Genomic DNA, 21,262 nt, shown 5'->3' with positions numbered 1-21,262 from the left:
GCTAGCAGAGGAGAAAGTCTCTACTCAGATGGTGTCCATCTGGTTTATGTATTGAATACACAGAGTTTATGTGAAACCTACAGCCAGAGACAAGGGTGATGCAGAAGGAACAGGCCACTCACCTTTCAGAGAGCTGGAATCCACCAAGAACAGAAGCTCAGCTAAGGCACGGGGGAATGAAACGGGTCATTGTTGGAGGAGCCTGCAGACTGGTAAGACGGAATTGGGTTTTGCTTGAATGAAACTGTTAGCACAGCCCTGGAACCCTTGATGGAATATGTTAGTGTATTCCGAAAATAAAGAGAAAGTGCAACATAATAGTGAATATTTTCAAAATGAAGATTAATATTTAACTCTGAATTTGAATCTTTCTCAAATATAAACTAATTTAACATGCCCCAAAGACTTGGGGTGCCTGGGTGGCTCAGTCGCTTAGGCAACTGACTGACTCTTGATTTCAGCTCAGGTCTCAGTTTTGTGAGTTTGAGCCCCAGGTTGGGCTCTGCACTGACAGTGCAGAGCCTGCTTGGGATTCTGTCTCCCTCCGGCTCTGCCCCTCGCACTCTTACTCTCTCTGTGTCTCTCGAAATAAATAAATAAACTTAAATACAATAAAATACCCCGAGGATTAAGCTGGTCTCCTAAAGAAACTCTCTGTTTATTAGATTCCTTCCTCACAAAATAGCATGGACAATACCTATGTATATTTCAAATGTAAACTTCAACAGAAAGCATTTTCTTAGAAAAGGCAGCTGTCAACCACACCAGGATCTCAGCCCAGAGACCTGAGTTCAGCTCCCACTCGACACCACCCCATCACCTCCACATCCTCCTCCACATCTCCAGGTGGTGGTGGTGATGATGATGATGATAATGATAATGATGATGGTGGTGGTGGTACCTCCCAGGAATTAATCACTTACTATATGCGAGGCGCTCTTCTGTGCCTGAGCGTTTGCCATGGATGATATAGAAGTACCACAGTTATCTCCACTTAACAAGTAAAAATAACAAGAGACAGAGAAAACAAGTAACCTGTGCAAAGTGACAGCCATTCAGCGGCTCCCTCACCCACCTGTTTAACCCAACCATCCAATTTGTGGACGGGAGAGTAAAAATCTCCATTTTCTCACTTTCGGTAACATGCCAGTTGTTACGTCTAAAAATTGTAATCAGCCTTCTGATTTGGATATGCCTGAACAAGCCTCACATGAGTAAGGGCAGGACTAAGGTGAACTGGGTCACTTTGTGACGGTCACTTTCTTACGCCCACCGCAGAACATTCTGTCATTGAACATCTGGAACCAGAGAAGACGAATACTAAGAATTCACTTCAGCCACCTACCCGTGCTGGGAGCTGTAGGATGCCGTGCAGAGAGTAGGGCTCTCAGTATCAGTCCTGGGTTCAAGCCCGGCTCCCCCGCTTGGCAGCTGAGTCATGAGGAAAATTTCTTATCTTCTCAGTGTCAGTTTCTCCTCTGCGGAGAGTGACACCACATACCTCACAGTACAGACTACCCTACAAAACAGCTAACAGCTTCATCCTGGCCCCCAGTACACACTTCACTATAATAGCATCATACTCAGGGTGGGAAGGTTTGAATCCCCAGATGATCACTATAAGATATCTGCAGAAGGGACAGAAAACTCAAAAGACAGGAAAGGACCAAATTTAGAGATAGCCGTTCTATCTCTGCTAGAACTAATCTTGACTAAAATAACCCCAAATGTGCTACTTCCTCTTTCCTGGAACAAAGAACGAATGTATCATCTGTGAGAGCTTCCATCAAAGTTTCCCCTGATCCGCTCTCACTTCTACACAAACGTTTTCGGATTACGACCAGCAGCGGCATACCAGTGGTGAGGAAAGGAACTGGCGAGGGGATTGGGGGGCACCGATCAGGCCATCAGCCTCTACCTTTACCCAAATGACCTCAGGAACATCACTTGTTGAGAGGTACTAGGAAGCTGATGGTTCATCACACCTCAGGGAAGTATGATCCTTGTTCTGACTCATTTGTCCTCTTTCTTGGTAATCTGCTTCCCCATTACCAAAGCTATTTTTTTAATTAAGAACAAATTTTTAACGTTCATTCATTTTTGAGAGACAGAGCATGAGTAGGGGAGGTGCAGAGAGAGAGAGAGAGAGAGAAAGACACAGAATCCAAAGCAGGCTCTAGGGTCTGAGCTGTCAGCACAGAGCCCAACTCGGCGCTCAAGCTCACAGACCACTGTGAGGTCATGACCTAAGCTGAAGTCGAATGCCACTGAACCACCCAGGTGCCCCTATGAAAGCTATCCTTAAAACAACTCTTACTCCCCTGACAAGATAGATCAAGAAGAAGGTCGAGAGGTAAGAGGTTGGCTCAGTGGCTTATACCTCAGAAGTTGCTTTGGCCCAACCACTATCCTCATCATCCCCAAACAAGATTTGACCGTTCGTGTCTGTCAGACATCACAACTACTTGCTGGGTGGCTGCTGACATTAAGCCTAAGTGACCAGTGAGCCAAGTGGTTTGGAACCCTAACATTTAACTCCAAAACATCTTCATGGTATTTGCTACCTCAAGTTGACAGTCAGTCACTCTTAGAGATGTTTCACAAGAACACTTGATGAATCTTATGAGTAAAAGCAGATACAAAAGAAGATATATTGACCGATCCCATTTATATGAAGTTTAAAAACAGGCAAAACTAGTCTCTAGTGCTAGAAGTCAGAACAGTGGACACCTCGGGTGGGGGACTTCTGGGTGAGAGAAAGAAGAAATGTTCTTTTCTTAATTGAAGTCCCGGTTAACCGGTGTATTCACTTTGTGAGAAATGTCTAGAACTGTACCCTTATGATTTTCTATATGTATGTTATACTTTAGAGAGTTTATTGAAAGAAAGAGGAGGAGCAGGAGGGAACAAAAGAAAGAATGAAAGAAAATAGGGGCACCTGGGTGGCTCAGTGGGTTGAGCATCCGACTCTTGATTTCAGCTTAGGTCAAGATCCCAGAGTTGTGGGATCAAGGCCCGCACTGGGCTCCATGCTGAGCATGGAGCCTGCTTGGGATTCTCTATCCCTCTCCCTCTGCCCCTCCCCAGCACATGCACATGCTCTCTCTCTCTCTCAAAAAAAAAAAAAAAAAAGCAGTCTGAAAAGATGTGACATTAATTAAAATCACAATGAGCCATCACTACACATGTATTAGAACAGCTAAAGTAAGAAACATTGATCATGCCCAATGCTGACAAGGATTTGGAGAAACTGGATCTCATACATGGCATAGATACTCTGAAAAAAAAATTTTTTTTGCAGTGTTTACCATACGATTCAGCACTCATGCTCTTGGACATTTATCTCAGAGAAATAAAAATTTATTTCCCCCTAAAACATGTATACAAATGTTCATAGCACAAATGTTTATGTATGGTAGAAAAATATTAGAAACAATTCCAATGTCCTTCAATGGATGAATGGTTGGACAAACTCTAGAATGTCCACATAATGGAATACTACTCAGAAATAAAAAGGGATGAATTGCTGATACAAGCAGCAACCAGAATGGACCCCCTAGGGCATTCTGCTTTGGTGGAAAAAGGCAATCTCAAAAGATTACATACTCTTTCTGTCCCTTTCCAACGTTTAAGGTGTCGAAATGAGGATGTGGTGGGTCCTCTGGCGTGAAATTCTGGATTTCCCTGGGTCTTCTGGTAGGAGTCGTGATCTACTAGCCTGACAACACAGGAGCCAAAAATCTGTATATCATCTCTCTGAAAGGGATCAAGGGTCAACTGAACAGACTTCCTGCTGCTGTGGATGTCATGGTGATGGCCATAGTAAAGAAAGGCACAGCAGAGCTCAGAAAGAAGGTACATACAGCAGTGGCAATTTGACAACAAAAGTCATATTGGAGGATAGACGGTGTGTTTCTCTATTTTGAAGATAAGGTGGAGGTCATAGCAAAATACAAGGCAAAATGAACGACTGTGCTGTCACTGGACCAGTTGCAAAAGAGTGTATAGACTTGTGGCCAAGGATTGCATCCAACGCTGGCACCATTGCACAATTCTTTGGTGTCTTTGTTAAAAATACTGATAAAAATTATTTGTTCCCCCCAAAATTACATACTTTATGAGTCCATTTATACAACACTCCCAAAATGATAAAACCACAGAGCTGGAGAACAGATGACTGGTTTCTAGGGATGGGAGGGGGATGAAGTAGGCGGGGGTGTGAGTACAAAGAGGTGGGTGGCCTGAGAGAATTCCTTTGTGGTAATGAAACTGTTCTGTGTCTTTTCATAATTTTTTAAAATTATTTTTCAGTTTATTTATTTTGAGAGAGAAAGTGCACAAGAGGGATAGGGGCAGAGAGAGAGGGAAAAGTGAATCCCAAGCAGGCCCTGCACCATCAGCACAGAGCCTGATGCAGGGCTTGAACCCACAAACCATGGGACCATGACCTGAGCCAAAACCAAGAGTCAGACGCTTAACGACTGAACCACCCAGGCGCCCCCGAAACAGTTCTGTATCTTGATTTTGGTGGTAGTTACACAAATCTATATATGGGATAAAATTACATAGGACTCTACACACACAAATGCAGTAAAAAAATAATGTAGTCTGGTACCAACCTACTGATGTCAGTCCCTGGTTTTGATATTGTACTGCACCTCCACAACAGGTCACACCTGGAGAAAGCTGGGTGAAGGGTACATAGGACTCTTCATACTATTTTTACAACTTCTTAGAAGTCTTTAATTATTTTAAAAAGAAAAGTGTACGAAACAAAGAGAGAGAGAGAGAAGACTCTTCAACCCTGGCCATTTTCGATTAGCCCCATGTGTGTTTGCAAAGCCCGTGCCCTTCGGGCGGGGTTGTTACCACATAACTCCTGTGTCCTACCGTCAGGCACTGTCAGATGAAAACACACAGTATTACGTGGAAGCTCATCTACAGAAAACGCTCACGAATGGTGAGGGAGAGGAGCAACCAAATTATGCTTCTTAGGTTCACTGGTTCACGTCTCTTGATTCTGGGGCTTGTATGCTATGCATAGTGGATTCCATATTAACTCTGAATTTAAGACCCTTTAACTGAAAGTGGAATCTTCATATATGTGTAGAAAGATTTTCTTAAGTGTCGTGAACACTACACAGAAGAGAGGCAGGAGGGAAGGGAGATTCAGGAGACAGGTTGACCAAAGCAAAGCCATTTTGGTTTTAGGCTGACCCTTAGCCTACAAGTCAGCAGGTCATAAAAAGAGTCACAAGAACCAAAGATTCCAAGACCCCACTCCCTCTGGCAGGTAAAAGCTACATAGGCTGAACATTCTTTTTTTTTTTTAATTTTATTTTAATGTTTATTTATTTTTGAGAGAGGGGGAAGGGGCACAGAGAGAGGGGGACAGAAGATCTAAAGGAGGCTCCGCACTGACAGTACAGTGTCTGACATAGGGCTCGAACCCACGTACCGTGAGATCATGACCTGAGCAGAGGTCGGATGCTTAACTGACTGAGCCACCCAGGTGCCCCTAGGCTGAACATTCTTAAAATTTCTCCCTGTAGGTAATCCACAACCCTAAGACAATGAAAAAACTACTCACCCAATGTAAGTGATACACCCAAAATTTAAAGAGTAAGCCCTTCCCTATAAAGTTAGTTAATTTTTGCAAACTTATAAAAGCTTTTGTTAGAGGCAAAGGGAAGTCATCTTCCCTATCTGGGAGGAGAGACCACCACTTTGTCTATGAAGTAGCTCCTTTCTTCTCTACTTAGTAAACCTTTGTCCCTTTCTCTTAAAGTCTTGCTCTTAAATTCTTCCTTGTGCAAAGCCAAGAACCCTCTAGGCCACTGGCTTGAGGCCCTCCCACTCAGAGCCTTAGTCCATTTGGCATCATAAAGGTAAGCTACTTAGGAAAAACATCTGTATTAAAATTAGCGCTAGAAAAAGATTGAAAAGCTTAGGTTGTCTTACATTTCAAACTTTGTTCTTCCTGATAGCAACCAGGAAGTTAGAGCCTCTTACTAAGATGGCAGCTTTCTCTTTCCTTAAGTTAAAGAGTGAGAAGTCAGAGTGCTTTCGGTGGGATTGCTTCTTTTATAGTCTGGGAGAAAGAAATGTAGCAAATGCTAGCTTCATACAGACTAGAGGGGACATCTTTCTTGGGCTGCTAATGAAAACCAAACTGGCTCAGCAGGTAGGGTAGGTTTTTGAGTAATCAGCCATGTTTATATTATTTTTTTGGTTGAAATTATGTGGTTAGTCAAGAGATAGGTAGAACAAACTAAAACTGAAACTTCAAAAGCCCATCTTTTTGTCATCAGGAGATATAAAAAAAAATCCTGCCATGAGTCACCGAGGATCAGGAAGTGTTGTGATTTGTGCAAAAAGGACTTTGGACACCAATTCTCTGAACACAGCCCAATGAAAGGGAAAAGCTCCTCGTCTTGTATAGAGCCACAAGGAAAGCCACTAGAGATGAAACAAAGCCAGGGCCTAAACTACACATTGGCTCCTTCGTCAGGCTGTGTGCCTAGTCCTTGGCTAGCAAGAGGACATTGCTGCTTATTAATGTTTTCCTCCTGAAGACTCAGGGAGCTGGGCAGTGATCAGTGACAAGCAAGCAGACAGAACCAAATAGTGGGCAGGACCCACTGAGATCTGGCTCACTGGTTAGGCTGGCAAGAAACATGGAAGGGCCATGCTCACTGGACCGGTTCAACCATGTGCTTCCGTGTTTTGGTCTTAGCCCTCCGGGGACACAGATATACCCCACTGAGCACAAGGATGTGAAGCCAGAGTTTATCTAGCTTTACAAGTTTGGCTGCAATCTACTTCCAGAAAAATGATGTTTTTAAAATGTCTTCCCCGGGTGCCTGGGTGGCCCAGTCGGTTAAGCATCCAACCTTGGCTCAGGTCATGATCTCATGGTTCGTGAGTTCCAGCCCTGTGTCGGGCTCTGTACTGACAGGTCAGAGCCTGGAGCCTGCTTCAGATTCTGTGTCTCCCTTTCTCTCTGCCCCTCCCCTACTCACACTGTATCTCTCTCTCTCTCTCTCTCTCTCTCTCTCTCTCTCTCTCAAAAATAAATAAACATTAAAAATCAAAAATAGTTTGGCGCTTGACCCCTCCCAAGACCCGTGATGCCAAGACCCTAGCAGGAGACAAGGAAGAGTTGGGTTGAACCCCAGCTGAGTTGAGGGCTTGTGGTCTAGTCTCCTCAGCCTGCCCCACCTCAAGAAATGAGTGGTGGATTGGCCCCAAATAAAAGCACAGTATATGTATCCAACTTGCCCCTTTCCCTGACCAAGAATGACTTACACTGGATATTTTCCCATTACGGCAAAGTTGTAAAGGTTACTATAATGAAAGATAAAGATACCAGGAAGAGCAAAGGAGTTGCATTTACTTTATTTTTGGATAAAGACTCTGCACAAAACTGTACCAGGGCAATAAACAACCAACAGTTATTTGGAAGAGTGATAAAAGCAAGCATTGCTGTCGACCAGGGAAGAGCACTGTAGTTCATCCAAAAAAGAAACTACTTTGGTAAGTCTAAGTGCTATGAATAGTATTGGTATTGTCATCTCAAGAAAAAATATAGGTATTAAAAAGATGTGTTTGACAAAAATGAACTCAAAATGGATGAAAGACCTCAATGTAAGACAGGAATCCATAAAAATCATCAAGGAGAAAGCAGGCAAAAACCTCTTCGACCTCAGTTGCAGCAACTTCTTACCCAACATGTCTCCAGAGGCAAGGGAAACAAAAGCAAAAATCAACTACTGGGACCTCATCAAAATAAAAAGCATCTGCACAGTGAAACTAAAAGGCAGCCGACGGAATAGGAGAAGATATTTGCAAACGACATATCAGATAAAGGGTTAGTATCCAAAATCTATACAGAACTTATCAAACTCAACACCCAAGAAACAAATAACCAACTGAAGAAATGGGCAAAAGACATGAATAGATACTTCTCTAAAGAAGACATCCAGATGGCCAACTGACATGAAAAAATGCTCAACATCAGTCATCATCCGGGAAATACAAATCAAAACCATAATGAAATACCACCTCAACGCCTGTCAGAATGGCTAACATTAACAACTCAGGCAACAACAGATGTTGTCCAGGATGCGGAAACAGAGGATCTCTTTTGCAGTGCTGGTGGGAATGCAAACTGGTGCAGCCACTCTGGAAAACAGTATGGAGTTTCCTTAAAAAATTAAAAATAGAACGACCCTACGACCCAGCAATTGCACTACTAAGTATTTACCCAAGGGATACAGGTGTGCTGTTTCAAAGGGCACATGCACCCCAATGTTTATAGCAGTGCTATCGACAATAGCCACAGTATGGAAAGAGCCCAAATGTCCATCGATGGATGAATGGATAAAGAAGATGTGGTATAGATATACAATGGAGTATTACTCCAAAAAGAATTAAAAAATCTTTTTGCAATCAAAAAAAAGGAAACCTTGCCATTTGCAACTATGTGGATGGAACTGGAGGGTATTATGCTAAGCGAAATTAGTCAGAGAAAGACAAAAATCATATGACTTCACTCATATGAGGACTTGAAGATACAAAACACACGAACATAGGGAAGGGAAGCAAAAATAATACAAAAACAGGGAGGGGGACAAAACAGAAGAGACTCATAAATATGGAGAACAAACTGAGGTTTACTGGAGGGGTTGTGGGAGGGGGGATGGGCTAAATGGGTAAGGGGCACTAAAGAATCTACTCCTGAAATCATTGTTGCACTATATGCTAATTTGGATGTAAATTTTAAAAAATTAAATTAAAAAAAATAAAGACACTATTAATGGTAAAACAAAACAAAACAAAACAAAAACCAGACTATCCCATGAAGAACACGAGACACCCTAAGTATACTGTTACCTCTATTGGAGCCAAGGGGGGGGGAATAGTCATATGGTACCTAGTTTTCAAAGATGGCCCCAGAAAACCATGCATGACAGATTTAATACCCTTGTGGAGACCTTCCTATACTAAATCATAGTTGGACTTAAGTGCAGTAAAGGGGTAACTCAGCAGGCTTGGGATGATCAAAACTTGTGCACTCCAGAGGTGCCTGGGTGGCTCGGTCAGTTAAGTGTCCCACTTTGGCTCAGGTCATGATCTCATGGTTTGTAAGTTCAAGCCTCGAATTGGGCTCTATGCTGGCAAAGTGGAGCCTGCTTGGGATTCTCTCTCTCTGCCACTCCCCAACTCATGCTCTCTGTCTTGAAATAAATAAATAAACTTAAAAAAAAATTCATGCAATCCAAAGAAAGAACCAACCCGTGACTAGCTAGAAACAATCTCTAAATCCTTGACAGATCCTCTTTTTTTTTTTTTTTTAAATTTTTTTAACGTTTATTTATTTTTGAGACAGAGAGAGACAGAGCATGAACAGGGGAGGGGCAGAGAGAGAGGGAGACACAGAATCTGAAACAGGCTCCCGGCAGTCAGCCCAGAGCCCGACGCGGGGCTCGAACTCACGGACCTCGAGATCGTGACCTGGCTGAAGTTGGACGCTTAACCGACTGAGCCACCCAGGCGCCCCGACAGATCCTCTTTAATTAGAGTGTCTTCGTGTATCAAGGGCCTTGGGCCATGCCAGATAGTTTGTCCTAACAATGTGATTTCTGATTAACTTATGTTTTATTTGCCTGGGACTTTGGACCATCCTGCAACAGTTTGACTTCTGGGGGTTCTGGAGACTGAGTAACTAAGGTCGGTCATGTGGGCATTCCAGGCCTATCTGAGCGACTCCTAATAAAAAGCCAGACATCATGGCTCCTGTTGGCCACACTGTACGTGGTGTCATACATCATTGCCAGGACAATTAAATGTTACCTGTAAAACTCGACTAGAAGAAGACATCTGGAAGCTTGCACCTGATTTCTCTTGGATTCTGTCCTATGTGCCTTTTTCCTTTGCTAATTTTAATCCATATCCTTTCACTGTAATAAACCTTAATCGTGAGTGTAACAGCTTTTCTGAGTTCTGCAAGTCCTTCTAGCAAATCATCAAACCTGAAGGTGGTCTTGAGGACCCTACGCCTAGCCTGTAGTTTGCTTTAACCAGTAGAATGGGGCAGAAGGAATAGCGTGCCTGTGCTGGACATTTGTCTTAAGAAGGTCTGGAAACTTCTGTTCCTGCACTTTTGGGTGCCCTGACTAATAAGTAGAGACTAGGGGAAGAGGCGAGGCTGGCACAGTGGCACAGTCAAATCTCCAGAGGACTCCAGTCTGAGCCACTATCTGACCACAACCACGGAAAACCCCGATAAAGACAACTGACCAGTTACGCCCAGTCAACCCACAGAATCATGGGAGAAAAATGGTTGTGGTCTTTTTTTTTTTTTTTTTTTTAATGTTTACTTATTTTTGAGAGAGAGAGAGTGAGCTGGGGAGGGGCAGAGAGAAGGGGACAGAGGATCCTAAGCAGGCTCCATGCTGACAGCACAGAGTCTGATGAGGGGCTCGAGGCTCGAATCATGAACCATGAGATCATGACCTGAGCCGTAGTCAGATGCTTAACCCACTGAGCCACTCAGGTGCCCCCAAAATGGTTGTTGTTACTTAAACCAGTAAAGTTTGGGGTGGCTTATTATGTAGAAATAGAAAACTAACACCAACCAGAACAATAAAATAATTGAAGAGATCCCGAATGTAACCGGCTAAGAGATCATGTGGAAGTAATGGCCGGAAACCATTCCTTTCAACAACTCGACTCGAGAGAATTTTCCTAAATTGAAAGCAAAAGACAATTTTTTTTTTAAGGAAACCAGAAATGAATGAAATGCTCTCAGGCTTTGGAAATCTGTTGTTTAATTTATTTAAGATTCCAGGCTTATTTTCATCGCTTGTTTGCAAACAGCAAGAGGCCATCGATAAAGAACACCTCACAAAGGGACGGCCTTCAGGTTTCAATGCCCAACGTGTTTTAGTTTTATCCTTAAAATGAGAATGTGAGGTAGTTGATCTTATTTGAAGTTCAGATAAGGCAAGAGAGGGGCCGGCAGACAGGAGCTAGACCCACTGGTTTCACCTGCACATGCCCTCTGTACCTACAGGGTTCTACCTGACCACCCACCAGCGAGTTCCCGGAAGGGAGAGATGCCAAATTCCCCACACGTGGTGTTTGACAATACTGTGCAATATTTCCCCTTGTGGATCTCATCGCAAGCTCAGTGAATATTTTCAGCAAGCTAAAACCGTGACTCCTTGGTCATGAGAACACAAAGTCCGTGTGATTAGGGAAAAGCAATAATACCAGCAACTTCATTATCAGCCAGCCCTCTTGCAGGACATTAAATGTCTTATAAAAATGTATAATTTGCTTTGCAAGTATTTATCCTTTCGGGATAATAAGCAGTCTTAGAAAAAAGCAGTAAGAGCTGCTGAACAGTCACTTGGGCTGGTTGAGGGGCGGCTCATTTGCGGGAAAATGGAACCTGGATTTCTCTCTCATAAAACATCGATCATCCCAGATAACGGAGACAGTCCAGGTATGTGTACTCAGAGTTTTCACTTGCGTGTCTTGAATTTATACCTCACATCAGGCAGGTTTAAGTGACTTCATTAATCCATTGGCTTTTCTTTATTTTCTAATTTTTTAAAGTTTATTTATTTTAAGAGAGAGAGAAAGCACAAGTGGGAAGAGGGAGAGAGAGAGAGAAAAAGAGAGAGAGAGAGAGAGAGAGAGAGAGAGAGAGAGAGATCCCAAGGAGGATCCACACTGTCAGCACAGAGCCCAATCTGGGGCTCGAACCTAAGAATGGTGAGATCATGACCTGAGCCAAACAAAGGCAGATGCTTAACCCACTGAGCCACCCAGGGGACCCAATCCATCAGCTTAAAAAAAATTTTTTTTTACATTTATTTATTTTTGAGAGACAGAGAGACAGAGCACAAATGGGGAGGGGCCGAAAGAGAGGCAGACAGAATCTGAAGCAGGCTCCAGGCTCTGAGCTGTCAGCACAGAGCCCGACATGGTGCTTGAACTCACAAACTGTGAGATCATTACCTGGGCCGAAGTTGGACGCTCAACCAACTGAGCCACCCAGGCGTGCCCCCCGCAACCCATCAGCTTTTAAATGAAAAAACCGAAGTACAGAGAAGCACATTGTCTTAGGTTGTTCTGTGAATCAAAACATATTCTTTCCTTGTGTTAAGAACAAAAGTACCAAAAACCTCCTAACTGCAGAGAACAAACTGGTGGTTACCTGAGGGGAGGTGAGTGGGGGGATGGGCGAGATAGGTGATGGGGATTAAGGAGGGCACTTGTGATGAGCATCGGGCATTGTATGTGAGAGTGTGGAATCACTAAATTGTACACCTGAAACTAATATAACACTGTATGTTAACTATACTGGCATTAAAAACAAACAAACCCCAAGCACCAGATCAGCACCTTATCTCCATGAGGCAGAAACAGTTACATATCTATTAGCGAGGCAGGCAAAGAATTTCCTCAGCCACCCATGAAGGAAGATGAGGGGGCCTTATCCATTCGCTGGCTCATCTTGCAAAGATCTCATGGAAATTTGGTGGACACAGAGTACAGTTCTGTGTACTGAAGAACATTTTCCAAAGCACAGATGTTTTTCTCTTAACTGTGAACGCTGGCTGACTTGTCTGTATCCTTTTTCAGTGCTCAGCAGACGGGACGTTTTTGGAGGGTCTTGTCCCCTAGAACTTGGGGCTGATGTTCGCTGCTGGACAGAAAACACGTCTTTGGCTAGACAGGCATAAAAACACATCTTTGGCTGGTGACACAAAAATGTTTCCATTTTGGGAAATTCCCTGAGATAAAAGTGTTTTTCTGGCTCTGGGCATATGTAAGTAACCATGAGGACACTTCAGTAAAAGCAATAATGGATTTTCAATAGCTTGCCACGATAGTGCTATGTGATTATGAGCTCCTGTAGGTTTTCCTGTTGTTTCATTTTGGAAACAAAAAGTTGACTCATTTCTGGTTAGTACGACAGGGGTTTCTATAAAGACTTTACCTGAACATCCTAAGGACAATCATTTCAGAGCTTGGATAAAAGTTTCTCTTTCATTAATACCACTGACTGCTAAAACCTGCTTTGTGTTTGACAAATTTCATAGAAGCTTTATACCCAGGAGGAATGCAATATATCAAATAAAACAGTGATTTTTCAAATACTGCAAAGTTCAACTACTTTAGATAATGCAAGTTTGGAAATGCAAGCTTGACTAAAAATGTAAAAATATTATAAATCTTATTAACATACTAATTAAATTTGTTTTATTACAATACTTTAATTTCCTAGCAATTACATAGCACTTAGCTATTTACTACAAATATTTCATCAAATGGGTAGAGATGCTCATCTTTGATTTAGTATCTGTCAAGAATGGTATGCTAAGTTACAATTAGGGGGGTCTCATCAGGGATTTCAACGATAAATCACAATTCTTTTGGCGCCTGGGCGGCTCAGTTGGTTGAGCAACCAACTTCAGCTCAGGTCATGATCTTGCGGCTCGTGAATTCGAGCCCCCCATCGGGCTCTGTGCTGACAGCGTGGAGCCTGGAGCTTCTCTGTCCCTCCCCCATTCACATTCTGTCTCTGTCTCTCAAAAATAATAGATCAACATTAAAAAAATTTTTTAATTAACTTGCTCAAGTATTTCTAGCATCTAAACCTGACAAATAACAGTTATATTTCCAAGTGAAGCCATACCTTTGCTGGGGAACACAATGGTGAAGGTTGCTTCTGTCTTGGTTGTGGGCACATAAAGTGCCCTTCTCAACCATGGAAAGACTGCCTCAGGGGAGGCGCACACTGTCCCCCACGGATCATCGTTGGTTGTGAGCACCTTGAATTGACGTGCTGGAGGGGACTGAAATTTGAGCTATGAGAAGTCTCCAAATTGGAAGCTGTATTGAAAAGTTCACAAAATGTCTCTGATCATGCCCAGATCTTAATAGATCAGACCTGCATGATTTAAGTACAGTCTCATATGTCACTATGTGAAAAACCATTTCAGAAGCACACTGCCCATTGTTGTCTGAAGCAATGTTTCTAGAAATGTCTTTACCCATACCATATTTAAAGAAAAATAGGGTTTTATAGATATCCTGGTTTTGACACTTAATAGTCTAAGTGAACTTGGGCAATTCCTTAATTTCTCTTGTAGTTTCCTCATCTGTGTGCTGGAACCTAATAATCACTCTGTTAACACCTAATATTATCACTCACTTATATTATATTAACTCATAATATTTGCAGAAAAGCCATCAGCATGAAATTTTGAAAAATCAATTTCTAACACAATTCATGATTTTTTTCTAAAATGTAAAAGACTCAATTTTTAAAAATGTTCTTAAGGCCCTCAAATGACTATTAACTTGGCTCAGAATTATCCATCTTGAACATATTTGGATTCTTTCCAGCCTTTCCAACCCTTCCCCAAAACTAAATTCATGCATAGGGGAGTCTGGTTGCATCAGAAATGAACTTACAGATCAAGACTTTGTAGCTGGGGCACCTGGGTGGCTCAGTCAGTTAAGGGCCTGACTCTTGGTTTTGGCTCAGGCCATGATCTCATGGTTCATGTGTTCGAGCCCTGCATTGGACTCCGTGCTGATGGTGCAGAGCCTGCTTGGGATTCTCTCTCCATCTCTCCCTCTCTCTTTGCCCCTCCCCTGCTCATCTCTCGCTCTCTCTCAAAATAAATAAACTTAAAAAAAAATTTTTTTTTAATCTAAAACAAAAAAAGACTTCGTAGCTCATCCCTAAGGCATCCTTCCAGGCAGGCACAAGATTGGTAAGGAGATGAGCTCCCTCCAGAACATGATACTGAAATGGCAGCTAACAGGACTCCCTCCTTCTGGAGAGTCCTCGCTGCCTTCTGTGTGAGATGAAGGGTTGCTCGCTCCCTCCCTCAAGCACATTTGATGACTGGCCTGCAGGCACAATTTTATGATCCAAAATGTGCCCAGACGGATCTAAATGTATCCTTATCCTCTCTCTGGTGGGTCCTGTCCACAGCTAGAGATGAGCAAGAAATAGCCTACAACGGCCAAGCCATTCCATTTTGCATGCCTCTGCTGAGGAAGGACTGGTAGAGAACAGAGAAGCACTAAATCAGGAGCTCTTGAAGACCACACTCCCTTCCCGTGTAAGGAAAGCAGAGGCCAGAAGTAAGATCGCGTGAGGAAGGCCATGGAAGGCTGCTGCACGAAACTTACATGCAACTTAGCAGGTTATGAAGCGGAAGGGGTCATTTCTGCAGTCGCTATGCTATTGCTATAACATCTCAAAATCACCTACCCGCTTGGCGATGTGAGAACGGTCATTTCAGTTCTAATCTTGGTGTCAAGGATTTAATATCAAACAAGGAGACACATTGCCTCTGCTGCCGGTCTTGGACAAGCACACGAGGGACTCAGGGAAATGGCCCTCCTCCTTCAGGCTGGAGTGGGTTCAAGCAGATCTCAACCTCTGGAATTTTTAAGTTGTGGGACCTTTCCCGGTGAACTACTATTTTAATGTCACTGTTCTGGGAGGCAGGCAAATTCAAGGCAAAAGAGTACACAGTGACGATGCAAATATTTAGGACTGGTACTTAAGTCTGTTATTTCCTGATAGTTGGCCAGTAGGTTTCCATTTCTTTTTTATAAAATAAGAAGATGCTGGGGTGCCTGGGTGGCTCAGTCGGTTAAGTCCCTGCCTTTGCCTCAGATCATGATCTCATGGTTCATAGGTTCAAGCCCTATCTCAGGCTCTGTGCTGACAGCTCAGAGCCTGGAGCCTGCTTCAGATTCTATGTCTTCCTCTCTCTCTGCCCCTCCTCTGCTTTGCTCTCTCTCTCCCAAAAATAAATAAATTAAAAAAAATTTTTTTTTAAATAAGATGCTTACTTTATCATTCACACACACAAAATTATATACAAACAACACACAAACTGCTTAGAATGCACATATTCTTTGGTTTACTCATCAAAATAGCAAATAACAAAATAGCAAAAACCTTATAGTTAAATAAAAAAGTGACATTCTTTATTTACCTATCAAACCTTATTAAACATTGAAATGCCTTTTATTTCCATTCTCACATGCTACAGCAATATGCTTTCCTCCTTTTTGGCCCTTATCCCCCTACATTATTTTGACGGGCTCCTCTCTAAAATAAAGATTGTAGTAACTGTCTTAATACCACTTAACTTTTACAAGAACCACCTAGATTTTCCTCTGTGACTCTCACATCGAAAATGGGTACTAAAAATAGAGACGCCACCAGCACATTTTCAAGAATTACCACGTTTCGGATGTAGCACTGTTGGTACTAAAAAACAGGACTCAACTCCAGAAGCGTTTCAACTCCAGAAACATTATTCGTGATGTCACATACAGTTGGTTCCTACAATACTGACTTCAGAGAAGCCGTTTTTCAATTTTTCTGAGGGTTCCGTTTGACCGCCTTAATTCTTGAGTGTCTTAATTCTCCATGAAGACTTAATTCTTGAATGTCAGTGACACAATCTTTAATGCAAGAATGTTTAACCAAAGGTAAACTCGCAAATGAAATTGTTTCGAAAGGAACAATGAGAGCGAGAGAAAGACCTCGGCTTCTTAACAGAGGTACGTACACATAGTAAGGAATAATAGTGAATCAAAATACATAACTCTGTACACGTTAGAAATATCCAATGTGCTATTAACTGCTCTAAAATAGATGTCTTGAGGTTCAGAGCCATACATATTCATCTTTGTATGACTCTATATTTGCATCATACACTTTTCCCACGATCTGTCAACCATTAGGGAGCCTTTCCCCAGAATTTTTGGCACTATGCTTTTCTTCCAATAAAACAAGCCACATAAGACATTACCACTAACGTCTACCAACCGAATTGGCCAATGTCTTTCTGAACCATGTGTAATCTTAAAAAAAAAAAAAAAAAAAAAAAATTCTTTTTTCCTTCATACATCAGCAGTGCTCCATTTTCAAATAAATCACGAGCAGTCAGTCTTCGCTCATACGCTCAAATGTTCTCCTCATCCAGCATTTTGTTCACGCCGTCACAGAGTTTTTGTAGGTGGGGCTTGAAATTTCCAAAGGGGTTATATAAGGCAGCTAAAAAATCGCAATCTGAGAAATGGTCGAAGACGTTATTAACCCGTCCGTGTGACTTGGCAGTGAGGTGACGCTGGATGATCTGGTGCAGCAGCTCTCTGCATTCATTCAGCAGCCGGGATAACACGTTGCGGTCAAAGGTGTACTCCACCTGATGGAAGCTGACCACGGTCATGGCGAGCTGGTGAACCTTCTTCTTAAACTTCTCCATCAGCGCCAGCTCATCTTGATTAAACTGGTTGTTCCTGTAGAGAATGGCCAGCTTGATGACTGTTTTGATGAGGTTCTTGATGATTTTCTCCGCCTCTTTCTTGTTCTGGGTGTACTCTTTGGTCACTCGGTAGAGCTCATCCAGGACTTCGCTGCTCGTGTCGTCGATGAGGGTGGTGGCGATGGATTTGGACACCATTTTCCCCAAGATCTTCTTTTGCGCCTGCACGGCCAGGTTTTTGGAATTGAAGACATCTGTGGCCACTGAAAGGAAGCAAATTAAAACACAGATATTAAGGACTATTTTCCTTCTCATTTGCCCATGGTGTGGTTGCCTCCCATCCGCTGACGTTTGTCTCCGTTCAGAAAAGAACGAAAGATCTTACTACGCTTCTGGGCGTTAGGTCCTCACGAAATGAAAGGGTTGCCGTGCATAATCTTTAAGGTCTCTTGCAACTCAAGTGTTTTATGCCTTCGGCTATACACTCACTACTTGGTGTAGCAGTTGAAGGGGGCAACCTTTCCAAAGATAACTTTTTCTGATTATAAAAATGGTACATCTCATGAAGCAGTTTTTACACAATTTTCCCCCAATTTAATTTTATAAGAAACCCCCCCAAAATATAAAATCAACCCCGCAACTGTCCTCTGGGCATCAGTCACCAAGAACAATTAATTTTTTTTTTTATCTTTATTTATTTTTGTGAGAGAGACAGAGTGCAAGCGGGGGAGGAACAGGGAGAGAGGGAGACCCAGAATCCGAAGCAGGCTCCAGGCTCCGAGCCGTCAGCACAGAGCCCGACACGGGGCCCGAAGTTACGAACCGCAAGATCATGACCTGAGTCGAAGTCGCCCGCTTAACCGACTGAGCCACCCAGGCGCCCCTCACCAAGAACAGTTTAAAGAGCCCCCTTTACACGTAAGAAGGATAAAGAGCAAAGCCACACTGAGGAAAGTAGCAAATTCATGGAAGCAAATCAAAAGGAGAGCCCTGTTTTAAACTTCAGCTGCAAAAATTCAAATTTTTTTGAGATGCTGGCCTGCCCCTACCAGTTTGGTGATCCTAAGGGCCCTGAGTTTCAACCCCCAGGCGTTGAGTCTTAGAAAAGAATATTCCTTGGAGGGCTCATTGTCACTTGCTGTTTCTGATGATCGGCCATTGTTCGTTCCCTTTAAACGTTTACACATCGTTTATACATTATGAGGAAATAACTACACTTTATGAGCTAATGAAATGGGCTCCATGAATAACATGGAGCTTTGAAAAAGCTGATGCTTAGAGCTTGCTTTTGAAATGACCATAACTGAATTTGACAGGGGTTTAAGATACACACAACAATAGTTGTGCATATTAACTATTAATGAAACACTGTATTATGCTCCCAGCTTACAGCCGGTCAGTGAAAATGCTCAGTACATGTTTACTCCCCAAACCAAGTTTAGTCTTTCACCTAAATAGTCAGGGCATCAGTGATACACAATTACTTCTAGTGTGGACAGGCTAGGGGCAGAAAGCAAAAAGGCGGCCACTCCCTAATCCAGGCTGGAAGGGTATATAAGAAGAGTGTCTCTCTCAGTATGGCACTGCCACGTTAGATGTGACATTTGGGCCAGCTCTGGGATATATTCTAGGCGGCATGAAGTGGTTCCTAATCACCAGAACGTCTCTTATAAATATACAGGGCCAGGGGCGCCTGGGTGGCGCAGTCGGTTAAGCATCCGACTTCAGCCAGGTCACGATCTCGCGGTCCGTGAGTTCGAGCCCCGCGTCGGGCTCTGGGCTGATGGCTCAGAGCCTGGAGCCTGTTTCTGATTCTGTGTCTCCCTCTCTCTCTGCCCCTCCCCCATTCATGCTCTGTCTCTCTCTGTCCCAAAAATAAATAAAAACATTGAAAAAAAAATATTTAAAAAAATAAATATACAGGGCCATAAGTCCTGAAAGAAAGCCTTCACTGAACGAGAAGCAGTGCCTTCACCAATGTTGATATTTAAACGTCTGAAACATGATCTGAAACTGTGGAAGAAGAAGTGAAATATATTTTGAGAAAGAAAAGGAAAGTGAAAAAGCATGCGAAACAGCCAGTATGTGAAGGTTTCCAAGTTGTGTTATATTCTCATTAATTAAGCCCAGTTCTACTCCTAAAGGCTTGCAAAAGAGTGTACAAGTTAATCTACACTAAATAATTTGCATCGAAATAAATGCCACACATGTGGTTAATATTACCACATCAAGACCAGCGACCACTTTCCATGACAGAATTTATGGTATGGACCTTCAACAAATAAACCTGATTTATACAGGAAGGGATAGCCCCCAAACTTCAGATCCATAGCAAATAACAGGATTTCAGAAACTTATTTTATGTGAAGTAGAAAGGTTATTCTGTGTTTAATCTTCAGGATGTGACCCAGGCTACCCATGTAGGATTTACTGCAATGTCCATTTGATGGAAACATTGTATATGACTCAATCACTGGAACCAGAGAGAGAGGAGTGAAAATCCTCTGCGCCTCCCTTTCTCCAAGACTGGACTTAGAAGTTTGCACCTCCTCTGAGCTACTTTGCTTATTAAATGTAAATGTGCCATTTGATGTCAAACATAAAGAGCAAAACTCTGTGATGTAGCACTTGAACCTCCCACAAGAGAAAGTGTGAAAAGCAAGGTCACTGCCAGCAGAGCAAAATCGCTCCCCATTTGTTACTTTGGTAACAAAGTCTCAACCGAGACAGCAAAGCTGAGTTCTGAGGCTTTCCTAGTTGCCCCAGAGGAACTGCAAGCCCTGTTCTAGAAACACAGCAGCCACTTCCTACTTTCATTTTATTCTTTGGGTTATAGCCAGCTCAGTCCTCTCTTAAAGGGAGGCTGAAGCTCATTTTCCCCCGTCCCGTGCAGGGCAGACAGGCACACAGTGGATTTCCCTTCTAGCATTAGTGAAGGCTTCTTTGGAGCCAACTGGGGGTTGTGGCTGAGAGCCGCTGGCCAGGGCTGTGTGGTCTGTGATCATGAAATAGGATTTTTTACCCCCTTGCAAATTAATTGCCTTTAGCTATTCCTGCTCAGGCTCATTTGTCAGTTTCACATCCTCTACGAGCTCCTTCAAGGCCTGGGATATCTCAGAGCTAGACCTGGACCACGTTTTTTCTTTTGCTCTACCCTCAGCCCAGTGTGATCTCATCCACTCCTGTGGCTTCAGATACCACCCAGGTGCCAGCAACTCCCACACTTATAACTCACTCTGACCTCGTTCCTGGACTCATTTTGCAAATGCATTCAGGGCTTTCCTTTCTCTGGGCTGTTTTGCAGCCATTTCAAAAGCACCACATCTAAAACCGAATCCTTGATTCCCTGGCTGGCCCCGAAGTGTTCCTCCTTCATTCTTTTCTATCTTCACAAAAAGCATCACTTGCATCCCTTTGCTCAAGTCGGCGGTCTGGCTGTCGTGCGCCATACCATCCTGTCTCTCGCCCAGTCCGTTACCAAGAGCTTCCCACTCTGCCTTCCCCCACTTGCCTCCATCTCCATGGACACCAGGCTCGTCCAAACCCCTTTCCAACCTCTTCTCGTGCAGGAGTCAGAGCTTTTGAAAATGGAAATTAGGAACAGATGCTGACCTCAAGTCTTTGCTGACCATCACACTCCCTTGTTTCTGAAATCCTCCTCATTTGCCTACATTGTGATTGTTTGCCTCTCTCCTCCCTAGAACCCAAGCTCTTTGAGAGATAAGGTGATACACGCATATACACGGGTGCCTGGTGTATGGAGCTTCTGGTAGAAGCAGAAGCTGATTTGCCCTCCCTCCCTTCACTCCACTGAGATACTTCCGTATGAAAACAGGGTGGCCTGTAAAACGAGAGTTTTAAATACATATGTGAAGGGTTGTTTGTTTGTTTGTTTGTTTTAGAAGCTAGAACAAAACAGGTATTTATTTTACCTAGCT

At 43.0% G+C, this 21,262-nt stretch overlaps 1 protein-coding gene and 1 pseudogene across 6 annotated transcripts in view; one reads left to right on the top strand and one right to left on the bottom strand.

Moving 5' to 3' along the window:
* The first annotated feature begins 1,143 nt into the window (after window positions 1-1,143).
* Window positions 1,144-4,365, top strand: LOC123578682 (annotated as a pseudogene).
* Window positions 4,366-15,945: 11,580 nt separating this feature from the next.
* Window positions 15,946-21,262, bottom strand: part of TNFAIP8 (TNF alpha induced protein 8) — a 132,999-nt gene continuing 127,682 nt past the window's right edge. For all 6 annotated transcript variants that reach the window (XM_045486657.1, XM_045486646.1, XM_045486635.1 and 3 more), the window contains exon 2: window positions 15,946-17,587. In XM_045486657.1, coding sequence (XP_045342613.1) covers window positions 17,022-17,587 — 566 coding nt within the window. In that variant the 3' untranslated portion in view covers window positions 15,946-17,021. The remainder of the gene's footprint in view (window positions 17,588-21,262) is intronic.

The sequence above is a fragment of the Leopardus geoffroyi genome, chromosome A1, assembly GCF_018350155.1.
Source record: "Leopardus geoffroyi isolate Oge1 chromosome A1, O.geoffroyi_Oge1_pat1.0, whole genome shotgun sequence".
Taxonomy (NCBI): domain Eukaryota; kingdom Metazoa; phylum Chordata; class Mammalia; order Carnivora; family Felidae; genus Leopardus; species Leopardus geoffroyi.
Note: the sequence above shows the minus strand (reverse complement) of the source record. Positions and strands in the feature narration are given on the sequence as shown.